This window comes from Salvelinus sp. IW2-2015, linkage group LG4q.1:29, assembly GCF_002910315.2.
Source record: "Salvelinus sp. IW2-2015 linkage group LG4q.1:29, ASM291031v2, whole genome shotgun sequence".
Lineage (NCBI taxonomy): Eukaryota > Metazoa > Chordata > Actinopteri > Salmoniformes > Salmonidae > Salvelinus > Salvelinus sp. IW2-2015.
Window position 1 is genome coordinate 14,715,315 of NC_036842.1, and position 18,543 is coordinate 14,733,857.

Genomic DNA, 18,543 nt, shown 5'->3' on the forward strand with positions numbered 1-18,543 from the left:
TGATTGAGTGTGTGACAGGTGTCTTTTATACAGTAACGAGTTCAAAAGGTGCAGTTAATCACAGGTAATGAGTGTGAGAACAGGAGGGCCTTCATAAGAGAAAAACTAACAGGTCTGTGAGAGCCGGAATTCTTACTGGTTGGTAGGTGATCAAATACTTATGTCATGCAATAAAATGCAAATTAATTATTTAAAAATCATAAAATGTGATTTTCTGGATTTTTGTTTTAGATTCCGTCTCTCACAGTTGAAGTGTACCTATGATAAAAATTACAGACCTCTACATGCTTTGTAAGTAGGAAAACCTGCAAAATCGGCAGTGTATCAAATACTTGTTCTCCCCACTGTATACTCAGAGGCAAAAGCATGTGTCTCCACCATTGTAACATGACACATGAAACGTACATGGACATGTTTCCATTTAATAGGCCCATTGAGGGGTTCAATTCATGATGACGACAAACTCCCATGGTAGTGCATCTAAGACACTAGGGTCCATTGCTACAGAGATAAACTCAACACACTAAATCATGTTTACTCAGGGTACTTTGAAACTAGTAACTCATATGTTGTGACGACTCTGAGGATGTCTCCGTTGTCTGGAGAATTTTGGACAGTCAGTCAGTCAGCCCAGAATGCCGCCCACGTGCTCCTATCATAATGAAGAGACGGTCACATCAAACATCACACCAATGTCATGCCTACAGATCAGTCAGCATTAGACACTTTCTACAGTCATGGGAGAGAGTGGCTCATCATGTCACTGCTTAGAAGTGCTCGACACTTTTATTCAGTATAATATGCAACTTTTCTAAATACCAATCTGCTTTAGTGGATATTGTCAATGTGTTGATTGTCAAGTGACCTATCGCGATATGGCAACATTTAGGTGTTAACTACACTACACATATAATGCCTTCCACTAGACAATAACCTACACATTCTCTGTAGGATGATGCAATACACATAGGTTGTTTCAATGTTCATACAGTATCCAATGCCTGTGGATAAAGAGTATCACTAAGGAGATCCAGGATAAGCACCTTGCCTAAGGGTACAGACGCCTTGGGATCTAAATCTGTGAACTCTTTGTTCTTTTTTATCTGCCATCCGTCTCCTGGCACAGTGGGCAGCTAGCAAAGCCTGGGCATTCAGAGGTGATGACTTGATTGTTTTGACTTTGGTAAGGATGAAAAACATTACATTAGATGGGCGGAGCTCGCCTGATTATACATCGACTCCCTCCGGTATTATGTGATGTTGGATGAAATCGGAAGGCAATCAAGAGGCGCGGCTTCATTAGACAAAGATAAAACGCAAACCAAAAAAAGAAAGAGCTGAAGGGGGGACAAGAAAAAAATCATCCTCAAAGCATGGGGTGAACAAGGAGGCCATATTCCACTTTTCAGTCGAGTTGGCTCAGCGAGGGCCAGCAAGGACCTCAAGACCCTATAGGAACAGCAAAACGTGACAAGGGAAAGGACTCCATGTTGTCATGGCAACACCCAGGTCGTGGTGAAATTGCCCTCTTTGTAACAGGCACTCCGGCACCATTGACAGGTGAAACAAGAACTGTCTCTTGGCTTGCTTTTTCAGTCTGCCATTAAGTCGCCAGCACCATCTCTCTACTCTTCATTTTCTTTTGGGGGTTTTCATTATGTGTATCTCCTCCCCTATCTAGACTAGTCAAACGTCCAAGTGCAGTGTCTCCTCTGACCACTAAAACAAAATCAGACACAAAACTTGGAGAAGGTGTTTATAGCGCAGTCGGTTCGCTCATGGGGAGCTCCCGTCCCAGAATGTCTTGCAACATGCGAGAGGGATATTAACTTTCCAACATTTTTTAATCGTGATGAGCACACAAGCATGCACACAATTCCTTCCTAAATAATTGAGTGTGTAGAGAAAGATAACGGAAGACTGACATAAAACAAACTCTTCAGAAATGGGAGAGGGCACTGTAACTGTTTGTGATTAGAATTATATCAAAGCAATGGGTGGAAAAAGTGTTGAGAGTTGTGTGTGAGAGGGAGAGAGACAGAGACAGACCCTATAGCCAGGGTTGGGGTCAATTCCAATTCAATTCTTGAATATACTCATGAAGAGGAGAATTTACATTGAATTCAATTATGGAATTGGAATTGAATTAGAATTATACTGCTTGGACTGTCTGAATGGGTATTGAATTTGAATTTTAGAAACATTTAATCTTTGGAATTTAATTGAATTGCAATTCAACATTTGTACATGTCCCAGTTAATGGAATTAATCCACTTAGTATCAAACATTGACTGTAGGATTTAAAAATATATATATTTGAACTTGTATCTCAGAATTCAAAGACTGACTTAGAATTTGAATTGAATTACATTTCATTTCATTAACAGGGAGAGGGAATTGAATTAGAAATGAATTTGTGGAATTAAACACAACCCTACCTATATGCTATACTGTATATTGAGGACCTAGGTACTATACAGGATTGGCTCTAAACAACACGGGTGAATTCATTATAGTCTCACACTGGTGATTGATTGGCTCACAGGGTTAGAGCCAAGCGTTATCTGGACACACAGGGGTGTGTGATTTGCCCAGAGAGATACGGGTGGGAGTATTTTGGCTCCTGAGGATGCGGAGGACACAGGCAAAATGGGCCTTAAGTTGATCATTACATTGGGGAGGGCCCGCTGGCACTCATGACAAGTGAAGTCTTTACTACTCAGGAGCCCCTCGATGGGGGCATTAATCGAATCCCACACAGAACAGAAGGTAGGCCATGCAAATCATGCCGAGCACAGACTGAGAAGGAGTGGAGAGGAAGAGCAGACAGAACCACATGGAAGAAATGCATTTGTTCACCAGAGCAGAGGAAGGGAGGCTGAGAGCTTAATCCAAACTAACAACACAATACAAGGAACATGCAAGAACAGGATCTAACACATTGAGTTCATGAGTTTCAGAGAAGGGAGCAAGAGGAGCGAGAGGAAATTGCACAGTACAGTGATACAAAGTAAAATGCAAGTCATCAAAAAGTAAATAGGTGAGAGAACAGAGGAGAGAGAGAGAGAGAGATAACGAGAGAGAGAGAGATAGCGAGAGAGAGAGATAACGAGAGTGAAGTACAGAAGATATAGAGAAAGAAAGAGAAAAGGAACGAGATAGTTCTCCAACTAGAGACTTATGGTGGTGCCTGAGGGTTACGGTCGTTAAGTCTACAGCCGCTTCACGGTGAGTCACCACCGTTGACACCAGCTTGACCGCAGAGCCAAAGAGCCTCACATAGAGCCTCCATAGGGGCAGAGCTCAGCCCCACACAGCCTGGGAACAGGCCTGGATTACAGGCTGGCGTAGGAGAGGGAGATGCAAACTCACAAGGCTTTTACAGACCACCCAGAGCGAACCAACTCAACTAAGTAACACTGGAACGCCTCTGAAAGCAAAAGCTCTATTTCTGTCATGACATGTTGTTCTCTAGCGTACAGGTGTAGTGCTTCAATACGTTCCACCCTGACCTGTCATCGCTCCAGGTGAGAGTGGAGGAGGATATTTGAAGAACCATGCTCTGTTCGCTTCGGACATCTCTGCTTGACGAGGCAACACTTCACAAAGCCTGAATAGTAGCGGGGATGACATTACACTGTTAAATCCAATATTAAGGGTGGTCCAAGGTTGTACCTGAAACGTATTCACAACAAAAATATCCCCAGTACGAACATAGACATAACTACTACAGTATACATAGCTAATACGCATTTCAGTGGTACCTGTACTTAGATTAGATTCTGACTTGACATGTCAGAGATCAAACACATAGGATGTGCCTGTATCTCATTAGCCAAGGGCAGTCAGAAAGTAAAGAGATGTTCACATTTCAGGACTCAAAGAGAGAGCTTCACTTCTAACCCTCCCTTGACCCTTACCTCCACTCCTCCATCACCCATAACCCAACCCAATGTGGCCTTCCCCAGGGAGATGACAGGTCACAGATGAAAAAGAGAGGGCGATGAGAAAAGAGAGAGTGTCCTGTTGGAATGCAGCGGGAGTGGACGATGACCTTGATACGCAAATAGACCATCTTCATTAAAAAGAGGATACATCTTCTCTGAAGATATTTATCATATCAGGGTCCATTGCCAGTGAGGTAGATCGCCTCTGCTTCATTTAATTATCATCATCTATTCAGCACTATTTTTCATTTAGGCTTTTTTATATATCAAATGGGGCGGAGGTGGGCTGGGAGCTGTCTTTTAGATGCATGTAGGCAATTAAACACCAAGAAATAGCCAAGTTTTACATTCGTAACCTTTTCCTAATGCCTGATCTTTCAATGAGACCCATGATGAACTGGTTATTGATTTAGCACGTGTAATAATACATTGACATGCAAGTTAATATCATAATGCTGTGTTACCATGAATATTATCAAGTGCTATGCTGATAAATTAGTTAATATTGATATCGTTCAAGTTAAAATGGGCATAAAGTGGGCACTATACCTGTATATAGTGTTTTTATTTTAGCTTTAAATAGCCAAGTCTTATATCAACACTTGTATCATTTCCACCTACCCCATCCTTAATAGGGCATCAGACTCCACTGAAGACATTTAACAAGGAGAAAACCAGCTCATGATCAGAATTAATCATGAAGTTCATAAAAAATGCATAATGTCGCTAGACAATGTCAACAGTTAGTCATGATCAGCAGTCAACGTACACTCAGGCTGATTGGTCAGGGAGGGCTGCTGTGGAATAACAGACTAAAGCCATCATTATGCTCGGCACAGACAGAACGCCTGGGCCTGGGAGAGGGAAATGTCATTCATGCCGACATCTTCCCTCCCAGCATAGCTGGCGTGGTCCAGCAGCAGCAGCAGCAGCCGCAGCAGCTAGAGCCACAGCCTGCCGTTCCAGTCTAGCTGGAGGCCACTCTCTCTCTGTGTTCACCAATGGCATGGGCTGTGGACCACCGAAGTGACGCATTAGTAATCGACACGAACATGCCGGGAGGTGCAGTGTTCGGGCCTCGGTGCCATCATGCCACACAATGACCAGCTGCCTCACGAGACACGCCGAAGATCTCCTCCAAAACAATGCAAGGCCAAAACACCCGTAGCTCTACAGCTGGGCTTTTGTCTCATTCTCTCGTGGCAACATAGGCGACAGCTCATACACCTACGCCCTCCGCTTAAGCTGCCCTCCACAGCGAAAAGAGCTTGTTTATCACCTCGCAGCATATTGTCACCATCCTCACAGGCAGAGGGAGAAAGATGGCAAAACAGACAGACAGAGAGACAGAGGGAGAGAGAGTGAGAGAGAGAGAGAGAGAGAGAGAGGAAATGGGAGAGAAAGAACATAATAGAGGGGACATAGGCTAATTAAGGGAGGCTAGATTAATTAGGCTTAGAGTCTGCTTGTCTCTCATACTCCCACTGTGCTCAGTGCCAGCCCCCCCCCATCAGGTCCCCTTGGCCCAAACACAGCTGTGTTCATCTAGATGATTTCGCCATAGTCTAGGACTGATAGGAACTGAATAATTTCTACTATTTAGAGAGAGGCAGGACCTATTGGAATGTGCATGTTTGTCGCCATGCCTTGGCCTGCACCAGGGGCCATGGGAGCTTTACACCAGGTAAACACATAAATCGTAGGCCAATAATCTGAGGAGAAAAACAAGCTAAGACTAAATGCATGGCTGTCTGAGCCTACGGGAGACTCAGAGGAGAATCGAGGAAAACAACGTCTAGTGCAATACTTTCTCCTCACCAGATGCACTGCCAGAACCCATCATAGGGGCAGGAAATAGATAGAGTCATGACCTCACACACTAAGCACTGAAGGGGTATCACAGGAGGCTGCTGAGGGGAGGACAGCTCATAGTAATTGCTGGAATGGAGTGAATGGAATGATATCAACCACATGGAAACCATAAAGCAATCAACTTCAAGTGTTCCAAGGACACTTCAGGTCTCTCGAAAAGTTCTTCTTGGTTCACAAAGCTTCTTCAACCATCCTGCCCCCTCTGTTTCCCCTCTACTGCCAACCCTTAGTAAATTAATTTATTATCAATTCATCAAAACCCAGTTTATGCAATTGGGAAAAGGGGATACCTAGTCAGCTGCACAACTGAATGCATGCAACCGAAATGTTTCTTCCATATTTAACCAAACCCCTCTGAACCAGAGACGTGCGGGGGGGCTGCCTTAATCGATGTCATCGGCGCCTGGGGAGCAGTTGTTGTTGGGGGTTAACTGCCTTGCTCAAGGGCAAAACAGCACATTTTCCCACCTTTCTGGCTCAGGGTTTCGAATCAGCGACCATTCGGTTACTGGCCCAAAGCTCTTAACCGCTAGTCTACCTGCAGCTAAGTGCCAGGGAGAGGAAAATGGCCTACTTGGAAAGACTGAATAAAGCCTCCCACTGAATAAAGCCTCCCACTGAATAAAGCCTCCCACTGCATTCAAGATGAGACTTTCAATGGCTCTTGGATCACCCTGCATGTTCAAAACAGAGGGAGAAGGCTTTTGAGATGCTGAGTGTTCCATAGGTTAATTTTACTGGCCACAAAGACACAGAGAACAGCCAAGCCCCCTCAGCCCTTCCCCATCTAACATTCTTGGTCCACTCCATCCTCTCCATGGTGGAGTATGATGGAATGAATATTTATCAGGTTCCTGGCTTTGCCAAGATGCTGGGAAAGGTTTAGGAAAAACAAAGTGGAAAATAGCTCGAGTCTGCTATTTCTGGCCTGATTGACGGCCGGGCTGGTAGCGAGTAATTCATTTTGAGGGGGAGGGACAAGTGCCCTTGCACCAGATCCCAGCACAAGTTTATGATAATCCCAATAAATTATGATGCACCGCGCAGTCATTAAAAACTGTGATTGGCACTAAATCAAACAGGCTGCGCCTCTCAGGTCAGTGAGAACTATGTACAGCCTGTCCCTCTCCTCTCTCTCCCTCCGACTATCCATCCATCTCTCTCCCTCTGTCTCTCTTTCTACCTCTGCATCTCTCTGCTCCTCTCCCCTCTCCTGTCTCCTTTCCAACTTTTGTTTAAATTGTTCCGTCTTTCAGCTCATGTATTTCCACCTAACGCCACTTCTCCTTTATCGCCTCTTTGAAGTAGAATGAATGAACAGGTAAACAATCAGTTTGAAACTGTTCACACTTTTTTTTGCATACATGCAGATATAACAGCCTGAACATTTTAGAAGTGTCTGCAGGTATTTTTGTGAAATCGGTGATCTAATTCACGCTTCAACTGACAACCAGGTTCAAGCCAACAGTTATAATCTCTACCGTCTACCGCATGGATTAATCCACTTTCATCATCTATAGTGGTCAAAGGTACAAAACATAAATTTGTTAACCTAAATCTGGATAGTCCACTGTTGATTACTGCCCTTAGCATGCCCATTATTATGTGCAAATGGAAATAGTGAGCCTTGATTTTGAAACAATAGAAGAAGAAGAAAAACGGTATTATCAGGCTAATTCTTTCATGTGAAGGTGGATGGTTTATCTCTCTGCTCCGACATGGAAATGCCAGCGTAGCTGCCACTAGGCCACGTCCGTGGGTCAAAACCACAAAGACACCCACACTAGTCACGGTTTCCATGAGAAAATAGACCTTTTTGTTACCCTCTTGAGTGTGCAAAGACATAACTCAAGGTATTATGACCATAGAGACCTCACTACCCTGTCAAGTGGGAGCCCATCCATCTGAATTGTGTCAGTGTTGAGAAGCAAATCAGAAATGCATTAGATGCATGAGACTGCGAGAGAGAGAGAGAGAGAGAGAGAGAGAGAGAGAGAGAGAGAGAGAGAGAGAGAGAGAGAGAGAGAGAGAGAGAGAGAGAGAGAGAGAGAGAGCTGAAGGTGTGTGCGGTGTGGAGTGATTAAAAGCGCAGCTCCCTTTGCACTGATTACGCTGAATTTTGGAAAGCGTCCCACTTTAGATAGGAACGTCCCAGAGCAAAAAGGAACATGTCCACTCATCTTAATAAGACATATAGTAAAGTGAATGGCCTGATGAATGGTCTGAAAAGAGAAAGCAGAAGCCTCATCCTTTCAGAGTCAGGCTCTACAAACTCAATACCCTCTACAGACGCTGCCTTCAAAGGCTAAACAGCTGCTGGTATTAGATCTCAATCACTGGAAATGAAGCAAGATTGATAGGCCATTGCTGCAAAAACAATCAGAACGTACCAAATGACACTGTGAGAGGGGCATTGTGGGATAGTTTCCCTCCCTATAGAGGTTGGTGGGTATGGAGGCTTATTGTGAAAATATCCACATACACCCACACATGAGTTGGTTACAAATAGCTGCTTCTAACCAGTTGTTGATGTACCATTACTGTAATTTCCGGCCCCTAATGTACATGATTAAATACAGGTAAAAAAGGCCTGAGTGGAATTCTGCATTATGTATCCCTTCTTTAATTATCAGCATTATCTATGATCTTCCTCACATTTCAAGAGGCGATCAATGAGTTGGATGGAGGGGCTCTGATCCCTAAGTGTACTTGCTGGCTTCATGGCACAATCAATCCCAAACGAATCCATTGTCGGTTTTTGCAAAAAAATACCTTTTATTACCTTGCTAATCCAATCGATAAAAGGCACCATTATTTTTCATAGTGAAAGACAGCCTTCGAAGATATGACATGTATGCAAGGAGTACCCTCAGGGTCGCTTCATAGGCCACATATCTCTAGAGAATGTGTGTGTGAGCGAGCGTCTCTCTCGCTCTCTTTCTCCCCCCTCTCTCGCCACCCTTCTGTTGCTCTCTCTCCCTTCTCTTCCACTCTCTCTCTTCCTCCCTCTCCCACCCCATCTCTCTCTCTCTTGCACACATCCATGCTAGTCAATGCCTGGGGATGCATGGCATTGATGAAAACACAGTTTTTTGAGATGGTAAGAGACTTCAAACGTGTGTCTCAATCTATCCCGTTCCTATGATGTGAAAAAGCTACACACTGGACATGTGAGGATAGAATACTATACCCTTGCAGGGAGAATATAACTCATCAATTGTGAGTGGCATGCATTTTCCTGCAGTGGAAGGCAGCCAAATGGCATTAGAGTCTATGCAGCAGCAGTAGCAGCAGCAGCAGCAGTACTTGCCATAGAGCAGGAGCCTGACTGGGGCGAATGATAGATAGGTAATTCACTAAAAATAATGTGTGCTTGAAGAAGCATAGGAAAAGGGTGGAAAAAATAAAGATATGAGACCTCTAAGAATAGCCTAGCAGGAGAGCGAAAGGTTTCTTGTATGTGCCCACGTGTGCATATCCTGCACATGCACTCAAGCAGAGACACACACCTACGCACAGGAGGAAGGTATTTGAACTGTGAAACTGGCTGTATTTACACAGGCAGACAAATTCTGATATTTTTTCCACTAATTGGTCTTTTGACCAATCAGATCAGCTCTGAAAAATATCTAATGTGAAAAGATCTGATGTGCAGAATTTGTCTGCCTGTGTAAACGCAGCCACTGTGTGTCTTTCGCCATAAGCAGGAAACCATGGATTTATCTACTGTATATATTCATCAAAAGTGAATCTATGAATAGTAACGTTAGTAACACAGGCAGCCCATTTCAAAGACCAATTAGTGGAAAAATTGGGCTGTCTGTGTAAACGCCTGTGTAAACGCAGCCCAATTGTGTAAAAGCAGCCAAAGTGTGTCAGATCATGATAAATTCAGCACAGCTGGCCTCAATAAGTTACAGACATACTTACTGACCCGGTCTGAATTGGGCAAAAGGATTTGACATTGGTTTGATAGGATCTGTCCTTTAATTCTGTCTGTTGTTTCCTCTTTTGCCTTGCAGTTTGATCCAGCCACAGAGGAAAACATGCCAATCTGCTGGACTTTGCTTTAAAGACCTCTGATCTGGCAGAAAAAAAAGCTTTGAGCTGGCTGTGATCACAGGATGGACAGCTGTCTGTGGAGAGCTGTCTTTGTGTATGTGTGGACCCAGCCCTGCCAATCTATCTGTCTAGTCTGGATGGTTGCTGATTTTTCAGCCTGCCTAACTGCCTTTCCTGTCTGTGTGTCAAGTTTCCTAGCTTCTATGTATCCTGCCCTTCCAGCTTACCTGGTTTCACCTGTCTCTCTGCCTGTCTCGCTGCCAGTCTACTGTTCCACCTGTCTCTCTGCCAGTCTACTGTTCTACCTGTCTCTCTGCCTGTCTCGCTGCCAGTCTGCTGTTCTACCTGTCTCTCTGGCAGTCTACTGTTCTACCTGTCTCTCTGCCAGTCTCGCTGCCAGTCTACTGTTCTACCTGTCTCTCTGCATGTCTACTGCTCTACCTGTCTTTCTGCCTATCTCTCTGCCTGCCCTACTGTTCTACCTGTCTCTCTCGCCAGTCTACTGTTCTACCTGTCTCCCTTCACTCCACCCGCAGTCTCGCTGCCAGTCTACTGTTCTACCTGTCTCTTCTTGCTCTATCTGTCTCTGCCAGTCTACTGTTACCTGTCGTCTATGCCTGTCTCACTTGCCAGTCTACTGTTCTACCTGTCTCTCTTGCCAGTTCTACTGTTCTACCTGTCTCACTGCCAGTCTCGCTGCCAGTCTACTGTTCTACCGTGCTCTCTCTGCCTGTCTGACTGTTCTACCTGTCTCTCTGCATGTCTACTGCTCTACCTGTCTTTCTGCCTATCTCTCTGCCTGCCTACTGTTCTACCTGTCTCTATGCCTGTCTCACTGCCAGTCTACTGTTCTACCTGTCTCTCTGCCTGTCTACTGTTCAACTTGTCTCTCTGCCTGTCTCTGCCAGTCTTACTGTTCTACCTGTCTCTCTGCCAGTCTACTGTTCTACCTGTCTCTCTGCCAGTCTCGCTGCCAGTCTACTGTTCTACCGGTCTCTCTGCAGTCTCGCTGCCAGTCTACTGTTCTACCGCTTTCTGCCTATCTCTCTGCCAGTCTACTGTTCTACCTGTCTCTATGCCTGTCTCACTGCCAGTCTACTGTTCTACCTGTCTCTCTGCCAGTCTACTGTTTCTACCTGTCTCACTGCCAGTCTCGCTGCCAGTCTACTGTTCTACCGGTCTCTCTGCATGTCTACTGCTCTACCTGTCTTTCTGCCTATCTCTCTGCCTGCCTACTGTTCTACCTGTCTCTATGCCTGTCTCACTGCCAGTCTACTGTTCTACCTGTCTCTCTGCCTGTCTACTGTTCAACTTGTCTCTCTGCCTGTCTCTGCCAGTCTACTGTTCTACCTGTCTCTCTGCCAGTCTCGCTGCCAGTCTACTGTTCTACCGGTCTCTCTGCCTGTCTACTGTTCTACCTGTCTCTCTGCATGTCTACTGCTCTACCTGTCTTTCTGCCTATCTCTCTGCCTGCCTATTGTTCTACCTGTCTCTCTGCCTGTCTACTGTTCAACTTGTCTCTCTGCCTGTCTCTGCCAGTCTACTGTTCTACCTGTCTCTCTGCCTGTCTCGCTGCCAGCCAACTGCCAACTAGCCTGTCTGTTATGCCTGTCTCACAGCTCTTCAGGCTGCCGTGCTTCCAGCCCAGGATGACTCTAATGGCACTGTCAGCCACAATAACCTGACAAGGTTACTTTTGTCCGGAGGAGAAAAAGTCCTGCACTTCTAGTGTAAGCAAACAGCTACATAACTGCATAAACAATTAAAACACATGCAATGAATGCAAAAGCCCAGTGGCTCATCATGTTGTAAAATAAGTCTAGAAGATTCAATAAAATAAGTTTAAGGCTTTAAAAAGTGGATTTTAAAAGGAAATAAAGGGAGAAAATGGTGACCACCAAGCCATATGGGGAGAAGAGAATAAGAATGGAAGTTGTAGAGATAATAACATGAGGAAGAGGGACAAGGAGAGAAAGCAAATTAGGTAGGGAATATATAAGTGGAGAGTACCAATAAAGATGCAGTTGGGTTGCCTTGGGGAAAATTTTAAGGAAGAGAGTAGTCTTTGCTTCTTTTCCAGGTAATCCGGTTGCTATATTGGTGATCTAACACCCTCATTAAGCACGGATCAAAAGGCATTGTGAAAAGCGACGGCACAGAACCGCAGTGTGTAAGAGACAGGATTAGGAGGATGAGAGAGATATTCTCTCACTAACGGTGAGTGTTTGAAGTCCCGCGCATGCCTAATTGTCAACTAAAGACACTACCATCTAAGTTCAGCTTGCCTGCTGAATTGCAGACGGATTTTTTGCCACCGGCAATCCTCAGAGTGTTTGTGGTATGATGCTGTTCAAGCAATTAACAATCTGACTTAATGATCTTGGTTTTTATGAGAAATAAACATACATTTATCTCAGGAACACTGTGATGTCATAAGACAAATTTACGTTTTTTTGTATCCTGTTAGCAAACACGGTTTTGCTTGTCACATTTTCAGGCCTGAATAAATATGAGAGTTGTCCAAAAGAAGAAAGGAAAAATTACCTGAAATTGCAGATGAATATTAGTGCATCCTTTTCCTTTGAACTTGTTGAAGACCCATTTGAGCAATTCCCTACCTTGTAAGAGTAACATACTGCGTAACACAGCATATAAAAAAGCATATGAGTGGGCCAAATCACCAAAGTCATAAAATCCACAGCCAGACAGACAGACAAACAAACACACTGTCTTCAAAGGCAAACGTCAGAATACAAAAAGACACTTTAACAGCATCAGAGCTAAACGGTCACAGTGAACACAGAGAATACGCCTTGAAACACTGATCCAAGACCGGTTTAACCAGACCTGATTGAAGACCATTTACACTTTCTAAAACACAGTTCTAAAAATAAACAAACCTTTTTTTGGGTGATGCAACTTAGAGGACAAAACAAACAGTAGGAGCAAACGGAAACGTTTAAATTATGTGAAATATATGCTTAGCGTCTATCTGTTGAGATTCTACTATGTGGTCAAAAACAAGGTGATTCCAAAAGAGAGAGAAGCACTGGACTTTGTCCCACAGTGACACACTCTCCATAAAATGTGTTTTACCTTTTTGTTTTTCTAATTATTAATTTGACCAGTGAATTCAAACATTCCCAAGCAGTGGCACTCCTTATGGAAGTTTTAGACAATGAATATTTGTAGAAGTACATGTATTGTGATGTTTGTGTGTTGTGCGTGTTTGTATATGTGTGTGTGTCTGTTGTACACCTGTAGGTATGAATGTAAGATGAAGAAAGAGAGGCATAGATGGTAAGCTAGTAGGAGGAAGCTGTGTATGAAGTGTTTACCAGCATCCATTGTGAGTCTGTGCTATAATAGGTGTAGGATAAAGTCATCAGTGGAGAGGGAATCTTCTTGCTGTCACAACAGTGTCCATTGTCATTCCAAGTGTCTTGGGATGAATCTCCCCACAAACAAAGTGGCTAATTGAAAACAGAACTGAGATATGATAAACACAAACAAAAAATGCATGTGGCATTTTGGTGGGTAAAAACTGCACCTAAATAAGCAATTGAATTCATCTCTCAGAATACATGGGAAAAAACTGTAACTTATCACAAACAAGCTAGTGAAATGATTCATGATAGGAAATCTAATCAGTTGTACTTATTGCATTTCAACACAATTTTACATCAAACAATGTTTTTCCTCTTAACAGAGACAAGGGTGTAAGTGAATACCAAAACTCTTCTTTGATCACAATGAAAACTACTCAAGGCAAGGATAGCGACACCAACATCCCACAAAGAGCACACCATTCCTTACCAAAACAAAGCTACAGCCAATCCAAGAGGGGAGATATGGAAATAAAGCCACTGATGTAATATCAATCAAAAGCAGTGTAAACATTTACCTCAGGTTGCCTCGCTGTGGAAGAGATTTGATTAGGAGGGGTTGCGGATGGTGTGGGTCATACCTCGCATTCCCTGGAGCCTGAGATGGTGTAGGTGCAGGAGCCAGTCCCATTGACAAGCACGTCCATGGCCTCCGAATTGGTGGGCTTGTAGTCCACATAGTACTCCTGCAGTGGGGAACTCAGCGTGCGCTCCGTCTCTCTGGCTTTTTTCCGGCGCTTGCGAGCTGCGGCCGAATGCTCCTGCAGCTGCTTGACACTGCTAGGATAGCGCTTCCACGAAACATAGATCACCAACAGGATCATCACCACAGACAAGAACAGGGCAACGCTCCCCGCCACTATCTTGTGAAAGGACACAGGCTCAAACTGTTCAGGTGGTGGCGCCACGACCGAGGTAACAGCTGGAGACGTAGGGCCTCCTCTGGATCCCTCCCCCCTCTTCCCACCTTGCGTGGGTGGTGTGGGGTAGACTGGGCGGCGCTCTGTCTGGTCTGGGTCATTAGATGGTGTGGGTGGGGCGCTGGCCGTGAGGGGTGTGATTGCGTTATCCCGACACACACTGTGGGTGTCAACAGCATCCATGACCTTCTCTCCCTGCGCTTCCTTGGGGGCAGCGCAGATCATGTTGTTCTCCTTGTTCCCCTTGAAGTTCCTCAGCCAGACCACCAGGGGGCAGACCACAGGGCCACAGTCCCACACGTTCCCCGCCAGGCTGATGGTGGTCAGAGAGATCCAGGCAGACACGGTGTCCTGGGACACGTTGGTCAGCTTGTTGGAATCCAGATTGAGTGTTTGAAGGTTGGGCAGGCATTGGTAGACCGTAGCATCCACCTCTTGCAGATCATTGCCAGACAGGTCCAGCTTCTGCAGGGAGGTCCAGGTCCAGGTGAGGCCCTGGCTCATGGAGCGGATGCGGTTCCACTGCAGGTAYAGCGCCCGCAGGTTGTAGAGGCGTGGGAAGTGGGARAAGTTKATCTTGGAGAACTGGTTGTGCTCCAGGTGCAGCTCGGTCAGCTTCAGCAGGCCTGARAAGGCRTTGCGKGTGATGCTGCGCAGGCGGTTGTAGCCCAGGTCCAGGAACTCCAGGTTTCTGCAGTCCTGGAACAGACGCACAGGAATGCTTTTCAAGGAGTTGGAGCGCATGTGCAGGCTGAGGAGCTTGCGGAGGCCCTGGAACTGGCCCGGCTGCAGGGCCGCCAGTTTGTTGTAAGACAGATCCAGATTGCGGAGGTTGGGTATAGGGTGGAAAGTGGTGTTGTGGAGCATTGTGATCTTGTTTGAGCTCAGGATCAGCTCCTTGAGCCTTCGGACGCCTTGGAAGGCCAGTACGTCTACAGAGGCAATGTAGTTGTGGTCTAAGTAGAGCCAGATGAGCTGGTTGAGGCCCACAAACTGTCCAGCTCTGAGACTGACCAGACTGTTGTAGCGTAATGACAGGCCTTGGCAGCCCCCTGAGAGGTTCTTGGGCACATCGCGAAAACCGCTGGACTCACAGTAGACAATTTTCCCATCGCAGCGACAGCTCTTGGGGCATGGACGCTCGCTGAGGGACGGAGATGCTGCCAGCCACACCTGCATGAGCAGAGGCACCATAAGCCAGCGGCGCCGCATGGCAGAGGCTGCAGAGAGGGACAGAGAGAGAGGGAGAGAGGAAAAAATATTTTTACTGAAAGTGTCTGACAACAACCTATCTGGTTGGAAATGGTGTAGAAAATTGTGGTTTTAATTTGTTTTTAACTGCAATCGACCAGAATTGAGTCTTCCCACAAGCCGCCACAGTGCTTGAGGCAAAACTAGAGATGTCATAAAAGTAAGCTGAAACACAGCAAATTAACATTCAGGAGCTTGCGATTGTGTATACAAATCCAGAGGCGTATCTATTTAGAATCTAGCCACTTCACATTGACCCATAACAGAGTGGTTAAGGGGTCTGAGTAAATCATGGTGTTCACTTCCAAAAAGTTTAGTCAGCTCTCTAGAAACCCTATGGAATGAAACAACTCTGTGTTCAAACAAAATACATACATGTATACTAACCCTTTGAACGCACATCATTAAATAAGCAAACGCACAGACAAAAAAGGGAATCTGATCATGCTGTGCCGTCTCTTTGGATATCCTGCTACTGCTACTTCGGGTTATAAAACATGTAGAAAAAATACTGCAGATACAGACTGTTGAATCAGTGATGGTGATCATGACAATCGGTCAGTATGAAGATGTAGGGTCTTATTTTGAGCCAGCTTTCTACAGCAGGAAATTAATCCTGCAGCAACAGAAAATGTGAATTGTTATGTGGATTAAAATTCATAGACATTTTTGCAGGAGTTGATATATTTTTCTTAAGGGAAAATCAAGTCTGAAATTTCTAAGTGGAAATGACAAACTTCAGATGCCTTTTTTAAACCTCAAATACACTACAAGTTTAACATTTCCAGAAAGTTCTCCTGTAACAGGGTGATAAAATGAAGATCCAATATCTGTACATGTAGCCTGGTGTGATATCGGTTTTCGTCCTTAGGTGAGAGTGAGCTGTTTACATTAAAAGCGCTCCCCTTACAGAGTCACTAACGATCTGTTATTAAGGGTGCATTGATTTTCTCCTGAGGAGTGCATCCATTTCTTATGTGTGCTCTTTTCTCTGGGCTAAACATCCGTAATGTGATAGCTTGTAAACATCCTCTAATCAAAAGATAGGATGAATGTCTGGTTTAACATATGTCATATTTAACACATGTGATAACCTGTCATGGTGACAGTCCAATCATCCTAGATTTTGCTCTATGAAAGAAAATGTGACAGTGATGTTGTCTGCATGCTAAAGTTTCAAATGTGTCGCAAAACTAAACAAATTATGAGATAGAATGAGACCAAGAAATAAAATGCATTTGATGGCACTTGGGCTTCAGTGCAACAAAATGTATGTTCTAAAATTCAGATTTAAATGTTATCATCTCGGGGCGACAGTTTATCAGAATGAATTATTTGACCAATGGAGGCCGAGAAGCATCATACAGCACAAGAAGAGCTCCATTACCTTACGCTATATTTCCCTTTTCAGAAATGTTGGTAAATTAGCTTTTATTATTGAATTAAATAAATGATATTTTCATGGCATGGGGTTGTTTGATGACAGACATTTATTTGTTAATAATCGATCACTTGATGGTTTCATTTCAGAGAGACAAATAATCATGTTTTTTTTGCAAAATGCTATATATCCACCTCACTCTCAGAGAAATAGGTAGTACTACTAGGTTTTACACACAGTCAAATGTAACAAATAACAAAATGTTTATTAACAGCAGGCTAAACTGCATGTTCTGTTGAATTTCTACATTTAAAAACATAATTTTTCATTGTATGTATATTGAATTATTATTTACAGTTGTCACTATGACAATGAACACACTGAATGGTATTGTGCTACCACTTTATTAATATCCCTACAGCATGCAGTAGGATGTGGCGATCAGTTGATTGACAGGTGTACTGTAGAACGATAAACTTTCCTCTAGTGTGGATGCTCGCCAATGTGGGTTTGAGTCCGGACTCGCGAAAAACTTCTTTAATATAACTATATAACACTGCTACTGCAATGCTGCCATCTGTAGGATGATAATGAGAGTGCTTGACTTTGTTAAGGACGATGTTATGGAAAAGTGTTTGTTCACATCCATCTACGTCAACATGTATAATTGGCTGATGCCATAATCCCTGTCTGGTGAGGTCAGCATAATGCCAGGTTATCTGATAGGAGCCGCTACAATGCGTTCTATCTAAGTAAATTGACGGGTTTTAATTTCATCTTGAGATGGAGAAAAGGTTTACATTTAAAGTGTGGCCCCACACTCTTAATTTATATTTATTTAATTAGGCAAGCCAACATTATGGAAACACAACAATGTTTATTAATTGTAAAATACATTTAATTGCATATTTTTCCGTGTTTTCTGTGTGATACATTATGTGTGGGCAGCTAAAACAAAGTGTGTTCGTCAGATTCAGTGTGCATTTACACATCCTCCTAAAATAATCGAGTGAGAAGCATTCAACTCTCAAATGTTTCCATGTGCAGCTTTATTAAAATAGATTGTGAGATACATAATTTAGCTTGTACCCTCTTCACTAGGCACCTTCATGCCCTGATTAACACTATGTGTGGTTTAATGAGCGGCCCATGCACTAATGCTTCACTAAGTCATCTTCTTCTCCTCAGCTTCTTATCTATTTCAGAGAGGAACAGAAGTTGCCCTCAGAGGTGTCACTTATAAGCTGTGTCTCTATTACCACCTCTCTACCATGTTTCCCTTGTCATTACCATTTGGTTACAATATCACATTGGTTAACTATCACCTATTAATTCCTAGCACTCTCCCATTATCACTTCAGTTGTTTAAACTACTTTCCCCTTGAACTGCATAGGCTGTTTTTGCCTGTTCCAACCCATACAAGTCAGTCATTAAACCTCCGCATACCCTTGGTACACCTTAGCTTTTTATTGTGACTACCATTATCATACTGTGCTAGGACAAACTGTATAAATCTATTTCTGTAACATAATCACTCAACTGCTGCTACTACTACTACTACTACTACTGCTACTGCTCCTACTACTACTACTACTACTACTACAACAGCTACTACAACAGCTACTACTACTACAACAACAGCTACTACTACTACTACTACTACTACTACAACTACTACAACAGCTACTACTACAACAGCTACTACAACAGCTACTACTACTAC

The 18,543-nt window shown here is 43.9% G+C and overlaps 1 protein-coding gene across 1 annotated transcript in view; it reads right to left on the reverse strand.

Moving 5' to 3' along the window:
• The window catches only part of LOC111961540 (leucine-rich repeat transmembrane neuronal protein 4-like), a 130,560-nt gene that overhangs the window by 92,492 nt on the left and 19,525 nt on the right, over positions 1 to 18,543 (reverse strand). The window contains exon 2 of the mRNA XM_023983893.2: positions 13,849 to 15,407. Within this exon, the coding sequence (XP_023839661.1) occupies positions 13,849 to 15,407 (1,559 nt within the window). The remainder of the gene's footprint in view (positions 1 to 13,848; positions 15,408 to 18,543) is intronic.